At 50.2% G+C, this 19,700-nt stretch overlaps 2 protein-coding genes and 1 long non-coding RNA gene across 8 annotated transcripts in view; 1 reads left to right on the top strand and 2 right to left on the bottom strand.

Moving 5' to 3' along the window:
• LOC133356220 (disheveled-associated activator of morphogenesis 2-like) overlaps positions 1-2,234 on the bottom strand; it is a 127,174-nt gene extending 124,940 nt beyond the window's left edge. The window contains 1 exon segment of the mRNA XM_061573596.1: positions 2,184-2,234. The gene's annotated coding sequence lies outside the window, so the exon portion shown is untranslated.
• A 3,336-nt stretch (positions 2,235-5,570) lies between these two features.
• LOC133356225 (uncharacterized) lies at positions 5,571-8,513 on the top strand. Its single transcript, XR_009756822.1, has 3 exons — positions 5,571-6,497; positions 6,587-6,730; positions 8,386-8,513. It is a non-coding gene; the product is annotated as an uncharacterized LOC133356225 (long non-coding RNA).
• LOC133356222 (heme transporter FLVCR1-like) overlaps positions 7,456-19,700 on the bottom strand; it is a 26,676-nt gene continuing 14,431 nt past the window's right edge. Inside the window, exons 4-10 of one of the 6 annotated variants that reach the window (XM_061573598.1) lie at positions 19,105-19,172; positions 16,054-16,157; positions 14,765-14,875; positions 13,596-13,701; positions 11,903-12,014; positions 11,324-11,382; positions 7,456-9,257 (exon numbers count right to left, since the gene is read on the bottom strand). In XM_061573598.1, the coding sequence (XP_061429582.1) occupies positions 9,183-9,257; positions 11,324-11,382; positions 11,903-12,014; positions 13,596-13,701; positions 14,765-14,875; positions 16,054-16,157; positions 19,105-19,172 (635 nt within the window). In that variant the 3' untranslated portion in view covers positions 7,456-9,182. The other 5 variants (XR_009756820.1, XR_009756821.1, XM_061573600.1 and 2 more) reach the window with 5 other exon arrangements.

Raw genomic sequence — 19,700 nt, 5'->3', positions numbered from 1 at the left:
GCGTTCCTGTTTCTGCCTTTCAGTAAAAATCCCAAACACGTATCTCCCCCAAGCTCCCCCCACTGACGTTCTCATTGCACGAGACAAAGCCATCATCCCCTTTACGGGAGGCCTCAGAGATTGTTCAGATGTAGAGGGACACCGCGAAACGGAATTGGGTCTGGTGGAGCAACGAGAGAGGAGAGATGGGGGGCTATGATGTACGGGGAAGGATGCCAACAGACTGATCTGTCTGAACCCTAAGAGGTGGGTGGGGTGGTGAGGAGTCGGGGCCTTCTTAAACAAAGGGGGCTTGAGGGGTCTCAGAGACAAAGGGCAAGACGTCGAAAGGGCACGGAGAGGAGTGAGACACAGATGGAGACAAGAGATGCGGAGAGAAACGCAGGTGCGATACAAAAAGGGGACAGCGCGCAAACACGAAGACCAGATCGCCACGGCAGACACGGAGAGAAACAAAGACGCAAAGCCATTTGCCAAACCTGCATCAGTCCACTGCTGGATAAGGGCCTCCCCACGCACCTTGTCGATCACGGGGTGGGCTGGGTGGTGTTATTTGGATCATTATTTACCTGTGCTGGTTGGTTTGACGTGGGGTTACTGGCAACACGGTTCGGGTGTCACTCGCCACTGATGTTAGCCGTGAGTCCATAGGGAATGGATCGCCCCTGGGTTGTGCAACGTAGTGCGCTAAGCAACTGTGCCACCCACTGCTCCTCGTATACAAAGGCAAAGATCCCCCGTATAGCCTGTAACAGACTACCGGAGCAAGTGCAATCAGTCCATGAAGGCCGGCACGTCGCACGAGGGTTGTGGATGGCCAACACCACGCCCGTACACACACACACAAGGAGCTGAAATACATCTACACAGGCATATATAGCAATAGCATTTAACGATAACGCGTGTAACCCACAGAGACTGTAGATGCAAGCGACGTTAGAGAACACCTATTAAGTGCGGACCTAATCCAGCCCGGCCGCCTTTGTTTTCCCAGCGTCGACGCTTACAGAGACGCGCGTGTAGGATGCTGCACACTTGCCCAGTCTACCCCGGCCTTGAATGACCCTGCTAATCACAGTTCATCACATCCCAATGAAACGCGACATCACCATCACCACCATCACCTGCACCATCACCACCATCACCTGCACCATCACCACCATCACCTGCACCATCACCACCATCACCTGCACCATCACCACCATCACCTGCACCATCACCACCATCACCTGCACCATCACCACCATCACCTGCACCACCACCACCACCATCACCTGCACCATCACCACCATCACCTGCACCACCACCACCACCATCACCTGCACCACCACCACCACCATCACCTGCACCATCACCACCATCACCTGCACCATCACCACCATCACCTGCACCATCACCTGCACCATCACCTGCACCATCACCTGCACCACCACCACCATCACCGCGTTCACCAACCACCATCATCATCAGCACAACCAGCACAATCAGCACCACCAAAGACAAAGATCCCCCGTGTAGTCTTAACATGCTGTTGGGGCAAGTGCTGTCAGCGAGCACCTATGAAGGCCGACCCCAGCACACAACGGGGTGGGTCTATATACCACGCACGGTCGCCTTTGTCTCCCCCACACACCGTACCGATGTTGACACACCGCACCAGTTACTCACACGAGGCCGGGGTCTACCGAGGGATAGGCCCAGGACCGGTTCATAATAATCGCCGCTGCTATCGGTCGTGAGCGGAGAATCGAACCTTGGTGTGACCGGGTGGTTCGTAGCGCAGCGCTAAGCACTGCGCCACCGCTCCTCCGTATCACCACCAGCACCACCATCATCGCGTTCAACACAAATGTGCGTCACAGTGCACAGCACATTGTGTCAATCCACTGCTAGATGCGAGCTCACCCACCCGGGAGAGGCAGGGAGATGAGGGTGGGAGGGGGGAGGGCTGAGATTTGACCATACTTCACCACGCCGGTCCAGCACGGCACACAGTACGCAGTTGACCGACGATGCCCTAAACGATGATTGAGCGGTATAAAATCGTAAACCCGCCGGAACGCGCAGAGAATCGTCTACAGCAATAACAAAAAATAAACTCAACACCCGTACCCGTATTAGCGCATGCGAATGTAAATAATTGTAATTTTAAAAAACAAAAAACCGCGCTGTTTGTCGCTTACCTTGACGGCGCCGCGATGAGGCGAACGCCTTCCCACCAAAGCAAGCAAACCTCTCATTGTATTCCCTAGCGCGCATTGGCGACATGGGTGGGGGGGCGGGGCTTCGCCGCTCTCGCGCTGGCCAATCGCGACGCGCCTCTCGCCTCGTGCGCACTACGAAATACAAACAGATGTTTTAAAATAAGTAAATATATAATGGTGGCTTGCCGAGGACCAATCAGAAGCGAGCGTTCGGCGCGGGGGTGGGAGGGGTTTGAGGGTGGGGGGTGGCTCTCAGCAGGAGCATAGAAGTTCGGTACAACAATAAACACATTTTACTGGTAGGAACCACGTGGTTCCACCAGCCCACAGGGGATTATTGTGTCCGTCCGTCGTGCATACAAAAATGGGAGGGGTGGGGCTGGGTGGAGAGGGGAGGGGCTGGGTGGGGAGGGTGAGGAGGGGTTGGGTGGGGAGGGGCTGGGTGGGGAGGGTGGGGAGGGGCTGGGTGGGGGAGGGTGGGGAGGGGCTGGGTGGGGAGGCTGGGTGGGGAGGGTGGGGAGAGGCTGGGTGGGGAGGCTGGGTGGGGAGGGTGGGGAGAGGCTGGGTGGGGAGGGAGGGGCTGGGTGAGGAGGGGTTGGGTGGGGAGGGTGGGGCTGGGTGGGGCTGGGTGGGGAGAGGCTGGGTGGGGAGGGGCTGGGTGGGGCTAGGTGGGGAGGGGCTGGTCACCCCGTGGTGCCCTTATAAAACTCAACGTTTAACCTACTCACGCCGGCTTGTGCCCGCCCTCACAGTCGGCCATATTTGCGGAATACACCACGCCGCCGTTGACCCTGGCCATCGACCGAGCAACCCAACGTTCCTACCAGCTCCCTCCGCAGGGATGTGTTTATTTGGGGATTCTGTGGTGTTGGCAGAGGTGCAACAATTACAATTAACTAATGCAAACAAACTAAACGCATTCAATATCACCGTAGCATAAAAATATAGAAAAGGCGACTAGTCACCCAATTTTCACCGCTTCATAGGATGTATGCACAACTTTGGCTATCCGTCTGATGAAGCTGGTTGTAATTACTGGCAAAACGTCGTACTCGAATTGTAAATGTTGTGGCCTTACTTTCCAACACACCAGGCGTGCTGAATTAGTAACGAATTCGCATGTTTGTTTACGTGACAACCCTTACTAATTGGCTGTGTCGGCTGGTGGCGGGTTTAACGACACATTTGACGCGATCTAACGCAACAACCTCTATTATACACACAGTTCGTTTGAGGTGGTGGTCTGGATAAGGCCGAGAGATTTAGAATGTGCAGGGGACTTATTTGTGATGTAAAGAACATTTTACGATGGGTTTTCTCGTTGCATTTACATATTTTAACGATGGTATTGTATCTTTGCCTTTTATAAGCGATTTCAAGATGCGTTTACATTATTTGGCTGCTAGAAATGTCCACATTGAGATATAATTTGTGGCCAGGTCGCTTCCGTAAAAACACATTCCTGCGAAGGGAGCTGGTAGGAACGTTGGGTTGCTCGGTCAATGGCCAGGGTCAACAGCGGCGTGGTGTATTCCGCAAATATGCCCGACTGTGAGGGCGGGCACAAGCCGGCGTGAGTAGGTTAAACGTTGAGTTTTATAAGGACACCACGGGGTGACCAGCCCCTCCCCACCCAGCCCCACCCCTCCCACCCCCCACCCAGCCCCACCCTCCTCACCCAGCCCCTCCCTGCACGACGGACGGACGGACACAACAATCCCCTGTGGGCTGGTGTAACCAGAGGTTCCTACAAGTATAATTTAATAGCTCAGTGCTCTTTACCTGGTAAAATAAAAAAAAATAGTTCATTTTTATTTTATTAGTGATTTACTTACCTTTCCTATACTTTGCACTCCTATCGTGTTTGTGTTTTTTGTTATAATTTTGTTCACCGTCCCTACTGGACATCTCTGAAAAAGAGCTTAATAGCTCATCGGATTCCTCTAGTATGCATAAATATTCAGATTATGTTGCTTCCACAGGCGATACCAATCAGGACAATACGTACTGTACTGGAGTTAGTCTTGGCTCAATGTGTGAACCAGTCGCCCTCTAGCGAAATTGAGCGTAATTACTTACAGAAGAGGGAATATATAAACTAAACTACTTTTATTTTACCAGGTAAGACCCACTGAACTATGTAGCTCTTTTTTCATAAGCGACCTGGCCACAAATGATCGCTCAAGGAAGTGGCTTATCACGTGGTAATTTATAGCAACCAAATACTCTACATTTCTGTGATAGCAATACACCGACATATATGTAAAATGTATGAATACGTATTATGTTAAATTACATGGTTTTGCGGCCAACTGTGGTCTATGCATAAAAAAGAGGGTCTTGCCTATAAACGTTTGGCAGTTTAACAATCTTAGTTCAAGGAAACGTGACTGATGTCACAATGATGAAACCGGTCAAGAGTTTGCTTGTGTTGACTCAAAGCTGCTGTGTGTGTGCAATCTCAGAAGGATGTGTGTGCGGCTGATGGGATGAGACAAACACGTTTATTTTTGTACGTGGACGGGCAGAAATGTGGAGGCATATTGTGTTATTTTATTGTGACAGAAATAAATGCGCACCAAATTATTCATTGAGAAAGGACACGGAGCATGCTTTAGAGCTTCTATCGTCTTAACTTTATTTTTTTTATCACGATCACTGAGCACAAGCCCAAAACAATAAGTGGCCAGCAATAAAGCGCGCAACTGTTGAATTTGTAACGAATAATACGAGCTTTAAATTAAAGAACGTACAAGTTCTAAATCATGTGTGGAGGAATGAATGAGTGACATTCATGGCAACAGTAGCAATGGTATAAGAGGGATGAGCTTTCACACCAAACGTGTTCACAATTATATGTATTGGTCCATTGCTTGCGTTGTACATTATTAAACTGTCTATTTAAGTCAAAGTCGATCAAACATGTTTCATATGTACGATATATTGCAGTAAAAATTCATCGAGCAGCCCTGAATAGTTGCGGTGGCGAGATGTTAACTACCTCGCCTGGTATGCAGGAAATCGTGGGATTCGATCCTGACCCTGACACCTGCTGTATATTTTGAGTTTGTGTGTATCTCCACCCGTGGTGGCATGGAATTCTACCCGGGTCCTCCGGTTTTTCCCTCCACATTTAAAAACATGCTTTCTATATTACTTGGCTGCTGCAAATTTCCACATGATAAGCCACTTTGTGGCCGGGTCGCTTCTGACAAAAAGAGCGAATAGCTTAAGTGGGCTTTACCTGGTCAAATAAAACTTGTAGCTTAGTTTTTTGCTTGCTTACGCCACTGCTGACGAGTTCCCACGAGAGGGAGCTGTAGAAAGAGCTCGAGCCGTGTCCGTAACAAATGACATTCAGCTGCTGGAGCACGCATCTACAGTTGTTTCAAGCTAACATTATAATTATGCCCTAACTTGATAACGATACATCAAAGAACACAAAATTCACAACACCGGCTGTGGTCCTTTACTATGGAGTTGAGAACGGTTGTGTGGTGTGTCTGCGGGCTTAGTCGTGACCCAGTGTTCAATACACACACATGCACTCGCCTTTCATTGTACCTTTATAATTACAATAGATTCAACCAAGTGATGTAATGGGACAGTGGAGTCAACCTGTAGACCAGGGGTGGGGAACGTCCGGCCCGTGGGCCATACAAGGCCCGCGAAATCATTTGATCTGGCCCTGCCAAGGCAACCGCAAGCGGGATTCGAAATTCAATAAATCTAGGAGCAAACCTGGAAAAGCAGTTGCGAATAGCAACATCATCAATACCAGCTAACATCACACGCGCCTCGCCAAAGAGCAGCAGTTCCAGCCATCACATTAGGGGTGAGTTAATTAAATGTTTGACCAAATATAACATGCTAATTTTGAAGTTGATAATTTTGTATGTCCCACGAATGATGTTATAAATATCCAAATGGCCCTTGGCAGAAAAAAAGGTTCCCCGCCCCTGCTGGAGAGCGAGTGGTCTAGGGCCAGCGAGAAGGTTCGAGAATATGGGCGTGACCACGGGATAGGGGCGTTGCCACGCACCGTTTATAAAGGAAATGCGCGGGAGACTCGTGGCAGTTGCGATGGGGTCTTCGCCGGCTGGAGTGTGAGCACGTGGCTCATTAATAAAGAATTCCTTCCCAGGACGAGTGCGTCGAAGTCGTCTACCCACGTGACTTTACCGAAAGAACCAAAAGAGTATGGATTCCTGCAGTCACAAAAGCTTCAAATCATGATTGAGGTTCAGCCACAGCCGGTCTATCGCAAGGTTTCATCTGGTGGGGTGCATCACCGTGGGTACGCAACCCTCTTAACAACACTAAAACGAAACTTTTATTTTTAACCACGTAAAGACTCACTGAGCTGCATATCTCTTTTTCAGAAGCGACCTGGCTATCACAAATGATAGCTCAACGAAGTGGCGTATCACGTGGAAATGTATAGTGGGGAGAGACACGCAAACTCCAAATATACAGCAGGCGTCAGGGTCGGGATCGAACCCACGGGATCCTGTATACCAGGCGAGGTAGTTAACATCTCGCCACACGTCTGGTCAACGTAGAAGAGTTGATCAAATTCCCTCAGAGGTCACTGCAGTGGGAGGCCCTCTTCCATCGGCAATGCATGAGCAAGCATTGGCTGGGCACGTACCGTAACCCCTATTTTAGATTGACGAATATACGAGAGAATCAATGTTTTAAACTGCAGTGCAAAATCTGCTATTTGCAGTGTTACTTGGGACCCTGGGCGTTAACGTGGCCTATCGATAGCGCGATCGCTGCTTTTTTTGCAGAGGTTCATGGTTCGGCATCCAGCGGCCGCCCTGCTTATTGCTGCGGCGAGTCATAACCGTAATCATTGCACGCGCTGTTTGCTTCGTCATGAACGTTAGATCGCCCCACATTCACAAGAATAGGCCATCGTGTGTCGTTGTCAGGGTCCAGATATTGCAGCTTTCAAAATGACCCGCAAATGACTGAATTGAGGTTATACTGTACATGGAAATCCAATTTTACCCTGCTTGCAGACTAATGCCCCAGGTCACTCTTGCAAATGAGACTAACCCTGGCCTCTTGAGTTTCTCACCTTGTTAAACAACATGGATTTGAAACCGATTTACAATCAAGACGGTAGCTGCTCTTGGTAAAGTAGTTTTGTCAAAAATCTTAACACATCCGTCAATAACACTGTGGCCTTTAAATGAAAAAATATATATACACATATGTAATAAAGGACTTCGCCGACACACTGCTTGGTCTCCGTCTCTCTTTATTCCCGTTGACGCTCGCACTCCGCTGGTCCCGACAGCGGGACCGGCTGTTCCTCCCGCGCGCCCCGCACGCGCTCTCCCGTCAGTCGCACCGCTCCCCCGCTCCCGCACACACCGCTGGCCGACGGTGTGCTCGAAGCTCTTCCAGCCACGTGGCTGATGGCGCAGATCCCCTCCGGCCACCCAACGTGGTCCAGCTTCGTGACTCCACCAACTCCCCGGAGCCCTTCCGGGATCCCACCTATATCCCCTTCCCCACGTGATCCTGTCTCCTCCCTCTCACCACGCCCTTCACCGAACCTTCCAGATCCGGCCTCCGCATAGCGCCTTGCTGGCTCCGCCCTTAGGTTCCGCCCCTGCTCACCTCGCATCCGATTGGACCGGAGGTGAGCGGCGGACCTTCACATATGCCCCCATACTGGGCCCCGCCCCCAAATACCCTGGGCCGTATGATTGGCCCAGAGCCGAGCAGTGAAACCCCGCTTACGCTCGCATTACACATAACAGGCGACGTTTTGGTAATGGCACTTTTTTATTGCACGTAGAAATTAGTGACAAATATGTTGATTCTGCGTTGTTGTTTGTGCTTGTGCGCCACTGCCATCGCAGTATCAGAATCATATTTTTTATTTTTTCTGGAGAAATCCGATGAACTATGAAGCTCTTTTCACACATGTCTAGTAGGAGCGGGTCACAAAGTTACAACAATAAAATACCGGGATATTCATGAGTGTGCGGGTACCCCAGTAGAACCATTTTCTAAATAAAGCCCCTGTTAATTACACGACGACCATATTTAGTCAAATTACAGCTTGTCATTTAGATTGCTTTTTGATACTATTATAAAGATAAAAAGCTAAGCAAACTACACCGGGATTGCCTGGCGTTTGACGTGTTATCTACATCTGCAGAATGTGAAGAACCAGTGGCATCTACATCTGCAGAAGGTGAAGAACCAGTGGCATCTACATCTGCAGAACATGAAGAACCAGTGGCATCTACAACTGCAGAACATGAAGAACCAGTGGCATCTACACCTGCAGAACGTGAAGAACCAGTGGCATCTACATTTGCAGAACGTGAAGAACCAGTGGCATCTACACCTGCAGAACGTGAAGAACCAGTGGCATCTACATCCGCAGAACGTGAAGAACCAGTGGCATCTACATCTGCAGAACATGAAGAACCAGTGGCATCTACACCTGCAGAACGTGAAGAACCAGTGGCATCTACATCTGCAGAACGTGAAGAACCAGTGGTATCTACATCTACAGGAGATTATACAACTTTTAAAGCCATTCCCCGTGTTTAGTGTACAGGTCGTGCAACATGTTTGGAATAAAGTTACTTGTGAACAAGTCGACTTGCGAACACACCTCTGGAATCGAACTCGTTTGTAAGGAGAGTCCCTGTGTATATATATATATAACAGGCAACGTTTTGGGCAATGTACCTTCTTCAGCACATCACACTGTGAGGAAGGGTCATTGCCCACAACAATGTCGCCTCTTATATTTTCCCCTATTAGGGCAGTGTTTATTCGTTGTCTGTTTGTTTGTTGTTTTTTTGTCAAAGGTAGTGGATTGAACAAAAATAGCGAAACACGATTTGGTGCTTTAGCCGAGGTGCAAACAGGACGACGCTTGCACCGTCGTTGTAGAAACTCCACGTAGAGCCACCCCCACATCCGTCTGGCGTTCGCTGTTGATCACAGGGCGCTCTGATGGAGAACTTCAAATGTCTTCTTTTCTGGAGTAGTCCCATTTATGACTATTTGCGGTTTCTGAATAAAGACATGTGTGTGTGTGTTAATATGAAAACAGTAGATCAGATGACACAGTGAAGAGCCTAAATAAAAAACAGGGAACATCGTTTAATACTTAAGTTATTCAATTGAACCTTATGGCGGGACCCCGGGGTCCCATAAGCCCCCGGCTCTCGCATCAACTGCGTTGCGACGTCATTTTACGTCTGTTGAAGGCGAACGACGCGGTAATCTATTCCTCTCGACGAGCTCTACACGATGCGCTAATCAAAGTTTCAAAGTTTTGTTTCTTCTACGCATTCGTCATCGCCGCTGCGCTTGGACGACACGACAACAGAACGATCCGCGCTGGGCGGGTCGCAGCGTTGATGGTGGGACGGAGTCGACCAAAAATAATTTCACTAATTACGATTTTGACTTGCGTTTCTTCGAGACCCCAGGGTCCCGCCATAAGGTTCAATTACTGGATGAAGGCCTCCACGCGGTGTTGGTCATGTCCTGAATGCCCACGTAACACCTCGTCTCGACTATGGCAGTGTCCTGTACGTGGGTCTTCCACGGTGTGAAGAAGGTGGATTTACTTCACAGCGGCTTTTGGCTGGCCATCGAACAAAGATGTGCACCGCATCGCACGCTTTCAGGTGTGCTTCTGCGGCCGTCTGGAACACTCTTCTGATACTAGGAAGCCACTGCGAGCTATGAACTTTTAAATCTAGATTGAAAACGCTTTTCTTTAGAACTGATTTTTGCGTTTAGTTTGTGATCCTTCCCGCCCGCACCTACGATTAGCATGGCCGGGCTACGTACCATGTGCGAAATATGTTCAACGTACGGACGTACTCCAGGGCATTCAAAATGCCACCGCGGGACATTTGACTGACCGCTCGCTCTCGTCAGGGGACCCTGAATCTCCCCGACTTTACCGGACCTACACCGCTGCCTTCCAATTGGGCTCCGTGCTGCACGACTGCAAATTTACTGGGCTTAATTCAACCGTGCACTCCTTTCGGCAATCGCCACAATGTATTTGACCGATAAAACCGCGCAGCTTTGCGACCATTGACCCTTGCTCGAGGAGTTTGAGGTCCGACCGCACGCTCCTCCGTCAGCCCAACGCTCACGGAAACAAAACGTCTCGAAAGGTTTTGGCATTTTTTGCCGTCCGCGGTTCCCTCAGGATGGGGACGCTGCACCTCGAGAACTAGCCGAGATTCTCCCATTGAGAATTTTTTTTTTTAAATGCTCATTTACTTTAATGATACGTGAGATAAACTAGAGATTTTTTTAAAACTACATTTAACTTCTCTGAAGCTCTTCTGCCTTATAAAAAAACTATAAATAAATAAAATAAATAAACATGGGGCTGTTTGACCATACTTCACCACGCGGGTCCGGGGTGTGGGTTGATGAATGGTGACCCGATTTCACACATCCACACGTGCTGCACCGCCCAAAGCCCGTATTCATGTGTCCTGTGAAGCCACCGGCTGAGTGTGGCAAAAAGCCAGTGGAAAACCACCCGTGCCGTGCTGGCCCCATGCTGGCTCAGCTCGCCGCGGTGGCTAGGAGATGTTAACTACATGGAGTTTGCCTGTTCTCCCCATGGTCGCGTGGGTTTTTCTCAGGCGTTTCCCTCTACATTTTAAATAGACATGCGTTTAGAAACATGTGTTTAAGAGTATTTGGCTGCTATAAATGTCTACGTGATATGCCACTTAATTTGGCTATCGTTTGTGGCCAGGTGGTTTCTGAAACAGAGCTGTATAGCTCAGGTGAGCCTTATATGGCAACATTGAACATAGTTTTTAGTAGTTTTTACGATATGCAAGTGGAAAAATGGGTACTAGTTTTCCCAAGTTCCCACTTGTATGTATGTAGAGTATGTTGAACTTCTTTCGCACTCTACGCAGCCAACCAGACAAATTAAATCGCCGGGCGTGCCAAGCGTTTGTGACGCGCACAACGATTATCGTTTCGGCTCGCCGGCAAATCGAAGAACAAACCCTCACGACCACGCGTATCGGGGACCTGGCCCCGCGCGTCAATTCGACGTTGTAACGAGCGAGCGTGTGAAATCGCTTTACCTCCATGTCCACGCCCATCTTGTTTGCCGCCAGCCTGCGCAGGTCAGCCTTGATGAGTGCTTCGACATGCAAACAAGGGGACGAAGAGAGTATGGAAAGAATTATTCGATTGCTAAAAAAATATGTTAAAATATTGTGTGTAAAGGAGATGGAATCGAGCCGGCGACCTCTGGATTTGGAAGTCGCAGTGTGCCAGCCATCACACCACGGCAAGCTCCGAGGCATTTGAGCGCCCGAGACATTATTATTATTATTAGGAAGCCACTGGAGCTATGCACTTTCAAATCATCTAGATTTAAAACTAATTTATTTAGAACTGCATTATGTGTTTAGTTTGTTGTCCTTCCCCCGCACCAGCGATGAGCACGGTTGGCTACGTATGGTGTGAAAGAAGTTTAACATACATGCATACATAGGAATCCAAGCTCTAAAATTATATGAATAATGACAGTGGAGTGTTTTAAAAGAAGCAGGTGGTTAGCAATGCGTGCCTGCACTTAAACGATAAAACTACAACCTGTAAAACTATGAACTGTAAAACTATGAACTGTAAAACGATAAACTTGGAACATTTCTCACCTGTCAAGATGGTTCCAAGCAGCAGTGCCGAGCAGAGCAGCAGATTTCCAGCGCGGGGGTCAAAATTCGTGACGATGTTTCCCTGGGACAACGTGAGGGCGATTCCGCAAACCTGCGAGCGGAATCACGTGGTCACCGCTAACATTTGTCATCATCGTCGTCGTCATCATCGTCATCTGCGGACGTCGCGCGTACGATATTCGGAGAGCCAGCATCTTTATCTGCGAAGTTTGACCTCCACGAGCATCTCCGGAACGTACCACTCGCGAACAGCGAGTGACTACAGTGCATTTGTTTTTGTTTTTTCCTTGTAGAGCAGTGCAATTGATGATAGTGTTGAGTAGAAACATGCGTTGAGACTATTTCGATTATTTTTGTTGCTATAAAAGTTCAAATGACAAGCTACCTTTGTTGAGCTATAATTTACGGCCAGGTCACTTTTAAAAAATAAGTTAATAAACCTCGGTGGGTTGTGCCTGGTAGGATGGGGATGAATTTTTATTTAAAGCTTTCGTGACTGCAGGGATTTATATTCTTGGTTCTTTCGGTAAAGTCACGTAGAAGGGAAATTTAAAAATATAATAAAATATATATTTTTTTAAAATTCTCACGACGTTTCGACTGCAACACAAGCAATCATCATCAGGTGTGATTGCTTGTGTTGCAGTCGAAACGTCGTGAAAATATTTTTTGTTTTATATATTTCTTTTATTATTTCCCTTCTACGTGACTTTACTGAAAGAACCAAGAATCGGATGGGGGTGGATTAGTGATGTATTTGTTGGTGTTTGGGAGATTTTTGTACCTTTCTTGTACTTTGCACTGCTATCCTGCTTTTGTACTGTTTTAAAGTTCTGACCACGTGCCCCGACTGGACATCCATGAAAAAGAGCTTCATAGCTCATCGGATTCCTCCAGCACAAATAAATATTACTGGTAGGAACCTCCCGGTTACACCAGCCCACAGGGGATTATTGTGTCCGTCGTGCAGGGAGGGGCTGGGTGGGGAGCGAGGAGCTGGGTGGGGAGGGAGGGGCTGGGTGGGGAGGGGCTGAGTGGGGAGGGGAGGGTGGGGAGGGGCTGGGTGGGGAGGGTGGGGAGGGGCTGGGTGGGGAGAGTGGGGAGGGGCTGGGTGGGGAGGATGGGGCTGGGTGGGGGGTTGGGCTGGGTGGGGAGGGGCTGGTCACCCCGTGGTGCCCTTATAAAACTCGACATTTAACCTACTCAAGCCGGCTTGTGCCCGCCCTCACAGTCGGGCATATTTGCGGAATACACCACGCCGCCGTTGACCCTGGCCATTGACCGAGAAACCCAACGTTCCTACCAGCTCCCTCCGCAGGAATGTGTTCTGAATCTGATTAGTTCGACGGCTGTCGTGTCGCTGTTCCGCGGACACGTCGCCCCGTCTTGATGCGCAAACTCCTGCAGCAAACGGCCTATGGCGGTCGATATGTTCGAAGCGAGGACGGAGACCATCAAAGGAATGATGCCCCCCCCCCCCCCCCCCCCGTGACCCGTGCACCAAAACAAATCACTCGAGACGCCGGTACTGGGCGGCAGCCGAGAGCGGTCAACGCGAACGCCGTCGCAAGAGGTCAGGCGCAGCGTCGGGCGCGACGGTCCCTCCCGCCGGCTGGGCGCGTGACGTGTGACACGAGTGACGGCGCCGAGTTGACGTTAGAAAGAGTTGCACCTGGGCGAAGGCGTTGAGCAGGCCCGAAGACGTGCCCTCCGACTCGGGGTAGGTAATCTCAGCCGCGAACTCAAATCCCAGCGGCAGATATCCCGTCATAAAAAACCTGGACAGATTAGGGGCATTCCCACAATGACAAACATCAGCCCCCGTGTAGCCTCAACGAGACTGTTGGGGCGAGTGCCGTTTAGCGAGCACCTATGAAGGCCGGCACAGCGCACGAGGGTGTGGGTGGTTACCACCACCCCCAGCCGCCTTTGTCTCCCTAGTGGCGATGTTTACGCACCGGCCCAGGTACTCGTTGAAGGCTGAGTCGACCTAGGGAAGGCCCAGGACCCAGTTCAGATAATCGTCACCGGTGTTGGCCGTGAGCGGGAATCAAACTCGGGTCCCTGGGTCCGTAGCAGAACGTGATAACCGCTACACTACCACTCCACACACACACACACAGACACAAAAACACACACAGACATGCGCGCAGTCGATCGATGAGTCTGTGGCGTAACAATTTATACTGCTGGGTCGACGGGGAGGGTTGGCGGTCAAATTCAAGAAACGTGCCGAATGTTTTCGACTGCCGCACCTGGAGATGGAATGGAACTGGCGACCTCTGGATTGTCCACGGTGTGCGTCCGCTCCGTGTCTCTTAACAGTCGTAACGCCGCCGACGTCCTGGGTTCGAACCCAGGCAGCTGCCTGTGATTAAATTCGGTCCTCAGGTTGTGTGGAGTTGATGGTCTCAGCCAGGTCACGAATGACCGCACACGACAACGATTAAAAAAAAAAACTCCCCGCCATGTAAAATTTTGGTTCCGCACTTAGTTTGGCAAAATACAATTTCAGCTCTGAGAACATGCGACGAACATTACTCTCATATGGAGAGTCGGGGTCGGGGGGGGGGGAATACTGCCCTCTACTATGTGCGTTCATGGGCCAGAGTTCACTGTGAAGGGATCTATCAGAGGTAGTTCTGTTTAACACTTTGGCTATTGTGGAGAGGTAGTTCTACGATGTCCGCTTCAGCGGGCCGTTCTCCAAGACGGAGGGGAAAGCTCCGTCTCGCTGACTTTGAGGCGAGGTGGCGCAAATCGGGATGAACGCTGCTGGATGGGAGACGACGCAAACAACTTAAATGATTCAAGAAAAAATAAAAGAGGTTGAGAACTCACCCAAGCAGCCCCGCGGTGAGATAGACGACCCAGAGTTTCCCCAGCATCAGCGTGAATGTGAAGATGATCATCCCCGCAAGGGAGAGCGCGTACACGGCTAGCGTTGTCTGCCTGTCCACGCAGACACGACGGCCAACAACAACAACAACAAACACGTCCGGCGAGCTTACAACTAAACACGAAACTATTTTTTATTATTTTACCACTTAAGGCCCACTGAGCTATACTCTTAGTTCTTTCTTTAAAGTCACGTAGGTAAAAAATGAAATTAAAATTAATAAAAATAAAACAATAAAATCACGACGTTTCGGAGGCAACACAAGTCACTTGATACAGCAAATCTGGCTGTGACGGTCCCACCTGATGACGGAGACTTGTGTTGCCTCCGAAACGTCGTGAATTTTATTATTTATTTTTATTAATTTTTATTTTATTTTTTACCTACGTGACTTTACCGAAAAAACCTAAGAGTATGGGGGAGATTTGTGTTTGTCGGCTTATCCGTTCAGTTATTTGAGTTCTCCACAACGGCGCTTTTGATTAAACACATTGGAGAGAGAGAGAGAGGAATGAAATGGCACCATCGAGCATATTAAAAAACTGAACGTCGCGCAGAGCAAAGCTGGCCTCGTTAGCTTCGGCGCAGAAACGAGTATGAATCCTTGCAGTCACGAAAGCTTCAAATCTAGAACCCACTGAGCTATATTATCTATTTTTTCAGAGGCAACCTGGCTATCACAAATGATTGTTCGGCAAAGTGACTTATCGCGTGGAAGTTTATAGCAGTAGGCCAAATACTGCGAGCGCGTGATGTTCATTCTAAATGTGGAGGGAAAACCCGGAGGACCCGGAGAAGAACCGACGCGACCACGGGGAGAGAGAAATTCAAACTCCAAATATACAGCAGGCGTTACGATAGGGATGGAACCCACGACCTCCCGTATACCAGGCGAGGTAGTTAACATCTTGCCACCGTGGGTTATGAAATAACGACACCAGACGAATCTCGGTTAACCTACCACGTCGATGCCAAACAGTAACCACGGCCATGTAACACACCAACGTAACGCAACTTCCTTGACATCTCCCCTTATCAAATTCAACAACAACAACAGCAGCAGCAGCAACAACAGCAAAATAACAATTTGAATTCGAATGCAACCAACAGTTCAAACAGCCACCGAGCAACGGTTCGAGAAGCACATCAGCTTTTGGGAACAGTCGCATTCAGGCAAATCGTCGCAAATTCAAGCGACAGTTTACAGAGTCACCAAAGCAAGTGCACGTACTTGAACGTCTTGGTATAATCCAGCCAAATCCCACACAGCAGCGAGCCCAGCATCCCGGCCAGCACCAGGGTGAGGCCGATGCGGCCGGCGTGTATCTCCTCGCCCTGCGTTCGCGCACACAAAGACAAAGAGACGAATATCTCCCCCCGCCGCCGCCGCCCCCCACACCACCCGTACAGCCTGAACAGACCGCAAGGAGCAAGTGCTGTCAGCGAGTAGCACCGACGAACAGCTCTGGCTGTCGCCTGATGATGCCGGTTGTAATTACCGGGGGAAACGTCACGGAACTTGAACGGCAAATGTTGTGGGTTTACTCTCCAACACACCGCCGGTGTGCTGGACTAGTAACCAATTGGAATGTTTTGATCACGTGACAAACCTTACTAATTGGCTGTGTCGGGTGGTGGCGGGCTTAACGGCACATTTATGTTTACGAGATCTAACCCACAAACCTCTATTATGGAGAGCATCCATGAGGGGGTTTGTGGCCATCCACCACGCCCGGCCACCTTTGTTTCCCTAGTGGCAATGTATCTATGTTGACCTTTCGCACCGTACGTAGCCAACTGGGTTAATCGGAGGTGCGGAGGTAGGATAAGAAACTAAACACAAAAAGCAGCTCTAAAGAAATTAGTTTTCAATCCATTATAGTGGTGTAGTATATAGTGTAGAGTAGTGTATAGTTTAGTGTATAGTATAGTGTGCATTAGTATAGTGTAGAGTGATGTATATTGAACTTCTTTCGCACCATGTTAATCGGAGGTGCGGGGGTGGGACAACAAACTAAACACAAAAAGCAATTTTAAATAAAGAAGTTTTTCATCTAGATGATTTAAAAGTGCATAGCTCCAGTGGCTTCCTAATATTGGAAGAAAGAGCCTTCCAGATGGCCGCAGGAGCGGTGTTTAAACACCGCCCCGGGTACTCGTTGGAGGCGACCTAGGGAAGGCCCAAGACTGGTTCAGATAATCGTCACTGGTGTTGGTGCCCATGGGTGGGAATCGATCTCGGGTTACCGAGTTCGTAGTTGGCCCATGGTTGGCCCAACGTTGACCCAACGTTGACCCGTGGTTGGCCCGACGCTGATACAACGTTGGCCCCAACGTTCCACGTCCGCTGGGCATTTCACGTTTCTGCGCCGAAGCTAACGAGGCCAGCTTTGCTCTGCGCGACGTCCAGTTTTTTAATATGCTCGGTGGTGCCATTTCATTCCTCTCTCTCTCTCCAATGTGTTTAATCAAAAGCGCCGTTGTGGAGAACTCAAATAACTGAACGGATAAGCCGACAAACACAAATCTCCCCCATACTCTTAGGTTTTTTCGGTAAAGTCACGTAGGTTAAGAATTTAAATTAATAAAAGTAAAATAAAACAAATTAAAAAATTCACGACGTTTCGGAAGCAACACAAGCCTCCGTCTTCAGGTGGAACCGTCACAGCCACGACAGCTGTATCAAGCAAATGAGAGATCACAAGAAATACTACCCCGTATATATAATGGTTGAGGGGAGAAGGGCCAGGAACGGCACACTTTTTTTATTAATATGGTAAGGTGAGGCTTAAGACCAAGAGTAGACTGCATAACAAAGGACTGAGCCTTTGTTATGGAGAGGTGCGGTTTGTAACATGGCATACATAACAAAAGTGTGAAAAAAGAAAAGCAATTTAAAAAAATCTCCCCCAGGGCCCCTATGTAAAAACGTCTGGCAGGTCACCGGCGTCGATTCAAGCAACCGGTCCCGAGTTTTGCCTCGGGATCAATGAATGCTGCCGTAGTTATGGCCCTGCCACGCAGGGGGCATCCGTGGGGGGTCCGATGGTTTTTGTGTCAAAATAAAAAAAAATAAAAAAAATTTGTGTGAATAGACACAGACGGATGGGGAAGGCATGTTGACTACTCATTCATTTCATTCGTCACGCACACTCAGCGGAAGGACCATGTGCGTGCGTGCGTGTGTAGCGGTTAGCGCTACGCTGCGCTACGAACCTGGCCACCCGGGTTCGATTCCCGCTCATGGCCAACACCAGTGACGATTATCTGAACCGGTCCTGGGCCTCCCCTAGGTCGACTCAGCCTTAAATGAGTACCTGGTGCGGTGTGTAAACATTGCCACTGGGGAGACAAAGGCGGTCGGGCGTGGTGCTGGCCACCCACCCCCCTCGTGTACCGTTCCGGCCTTCATAGGTGCTCGTGTGCGTGTGTGTGCTACGAACCCGGAATCCCGATTTCGATTCCCTCTCACGGCCAACACCGTTGACGAATATCTGAACCGGTACTGGGCTTCAAATGAGTACCTGGTGTGTGTAAGTATCGCCACTGGGGAGACAAAGGCGGTCGGGCGTGGTTATTGGCCATCCACCCCTTGGTGTGCCGTGCCGGCCTTCATAGGTGCTGCTCGCTAACAGCACTTGCCCCGACAGTCTGTTAGAGGCCACATGGGGGATCTTTGTCTTTGCGCGCGCGTGCGCGTGTGTGTGTGTGCGTGTGTGTGTGCGCGTGTGTGCGTGTGTGTGTGTGTGCGCGTGTGTGTGTGCGTGTACGTGTGTGTGTGTGTGCGTGTGTGTGTGCGCGTGTGTGTGCGCGTGTGTGTGCGTGTGTGTGCGCGTGTGTGTGTGCGCGTGTGCGTGTGTGTGTGCGTGTGTGCGCGTGTGTGTGTGGGTGCGTGTGTGCGTGTGTGTGTGTGCGTGTGTGTGTGCGTGTGTGTGTGCGTGTGTGTGCGCGCGTGTGTGTGTGCGTGTGTGTGTGCGCGTGTGTGTGTGCGTGTGTGTATGTGCGTGTGTGTGTGCGTGCGTGTGTGTGTGCGTGTGTGTGTGTGCGTGTGTGTGTGCGTGCGTGTGTGTGCGTGTGTGTGTGTGCGTGTGGTGTGTGCGTGTGGTGTGCGGTTGTGTGTGTGTGCGTGTGTGTGCGTGTGTGTGTGCGTGTGTGTGCGCGTGTGTGTGTGCGTGTGTGTGTGCGTGTGTGTGCGTGCGTGTGTGTGTGTGCGTGTGTCTGCTTGCTTGCGTGTGGCTGGAATCAGTTCGGCGAGCATCGTGCGATGTGGGTCGCTGCTCACCGGGTAGTGGTAGACCACCATCTGGTTGAGTAGGGTCGACACTGAGTAATAGCAACCGGTGTTAATGCCTAGTAGCACGTAGACATCCGTGCAAGCGCGCGCACACAGAGACACACAGAGACACACGGGGGGCATGCGAACACAGAGGCAGGCGTTAGTGACCGGGCGCGCTCACACTTCGTGGGATCAGTCGAGCAACTTGATTGCATTTGAACGATTCGCTCACGTGGCGGGTCCGCGAGCTGTCGCGCAAATCGTCTGCTTGCAGCAGCAGCGGCAGCGGCAGAGGCAGCCTCAACTTGGGAGCGATCTGCCCGGCGGAGTTGTAGCTACAACGCTTTGCCGCTACTTGCCACTGGGGTGTTGGTGGCCGTGAGTCGGGATCGAACTCGGGCGGTCACACACGGACAAAGATCCCCCGTGTAGCCTTAACAGACTGTTGGGGCAAGTGCTGTTGGCGAGCGTCTGTGAAGGGCTGGCACGGCACACGAGGGGGTGGGTGACCAGCACCACGCCCGGCTGCCTTTGTCTCCCTAGTGGCGATGTTTATTACACACCACTGCACCAGGTACTCATTTGAGGCTGAGTCGACCTAA

Source organism: Lethenteron reissneri, chromosome 53 (assembly GCF_015708825.2).
Source record: "Lethenteron reissneri isolate LAM-NWPU_2019-01 chromosome 53, ASM1570882v1, whole genome shotgun sequence".
Taxonomy (NCBI): domain Eukaryota; kingdom Metazoa; phylum Chordata; class Hyperoartia; order Petromyzontiformes; family Petromyzontidae; genus Lethenteron; species Lethenteron reissneri.
The sequence above is the reverse complement of the archived record's forward strand: the minus strand, read 5'-3'. Positions and strand labels throughout refer to the sequence as shown.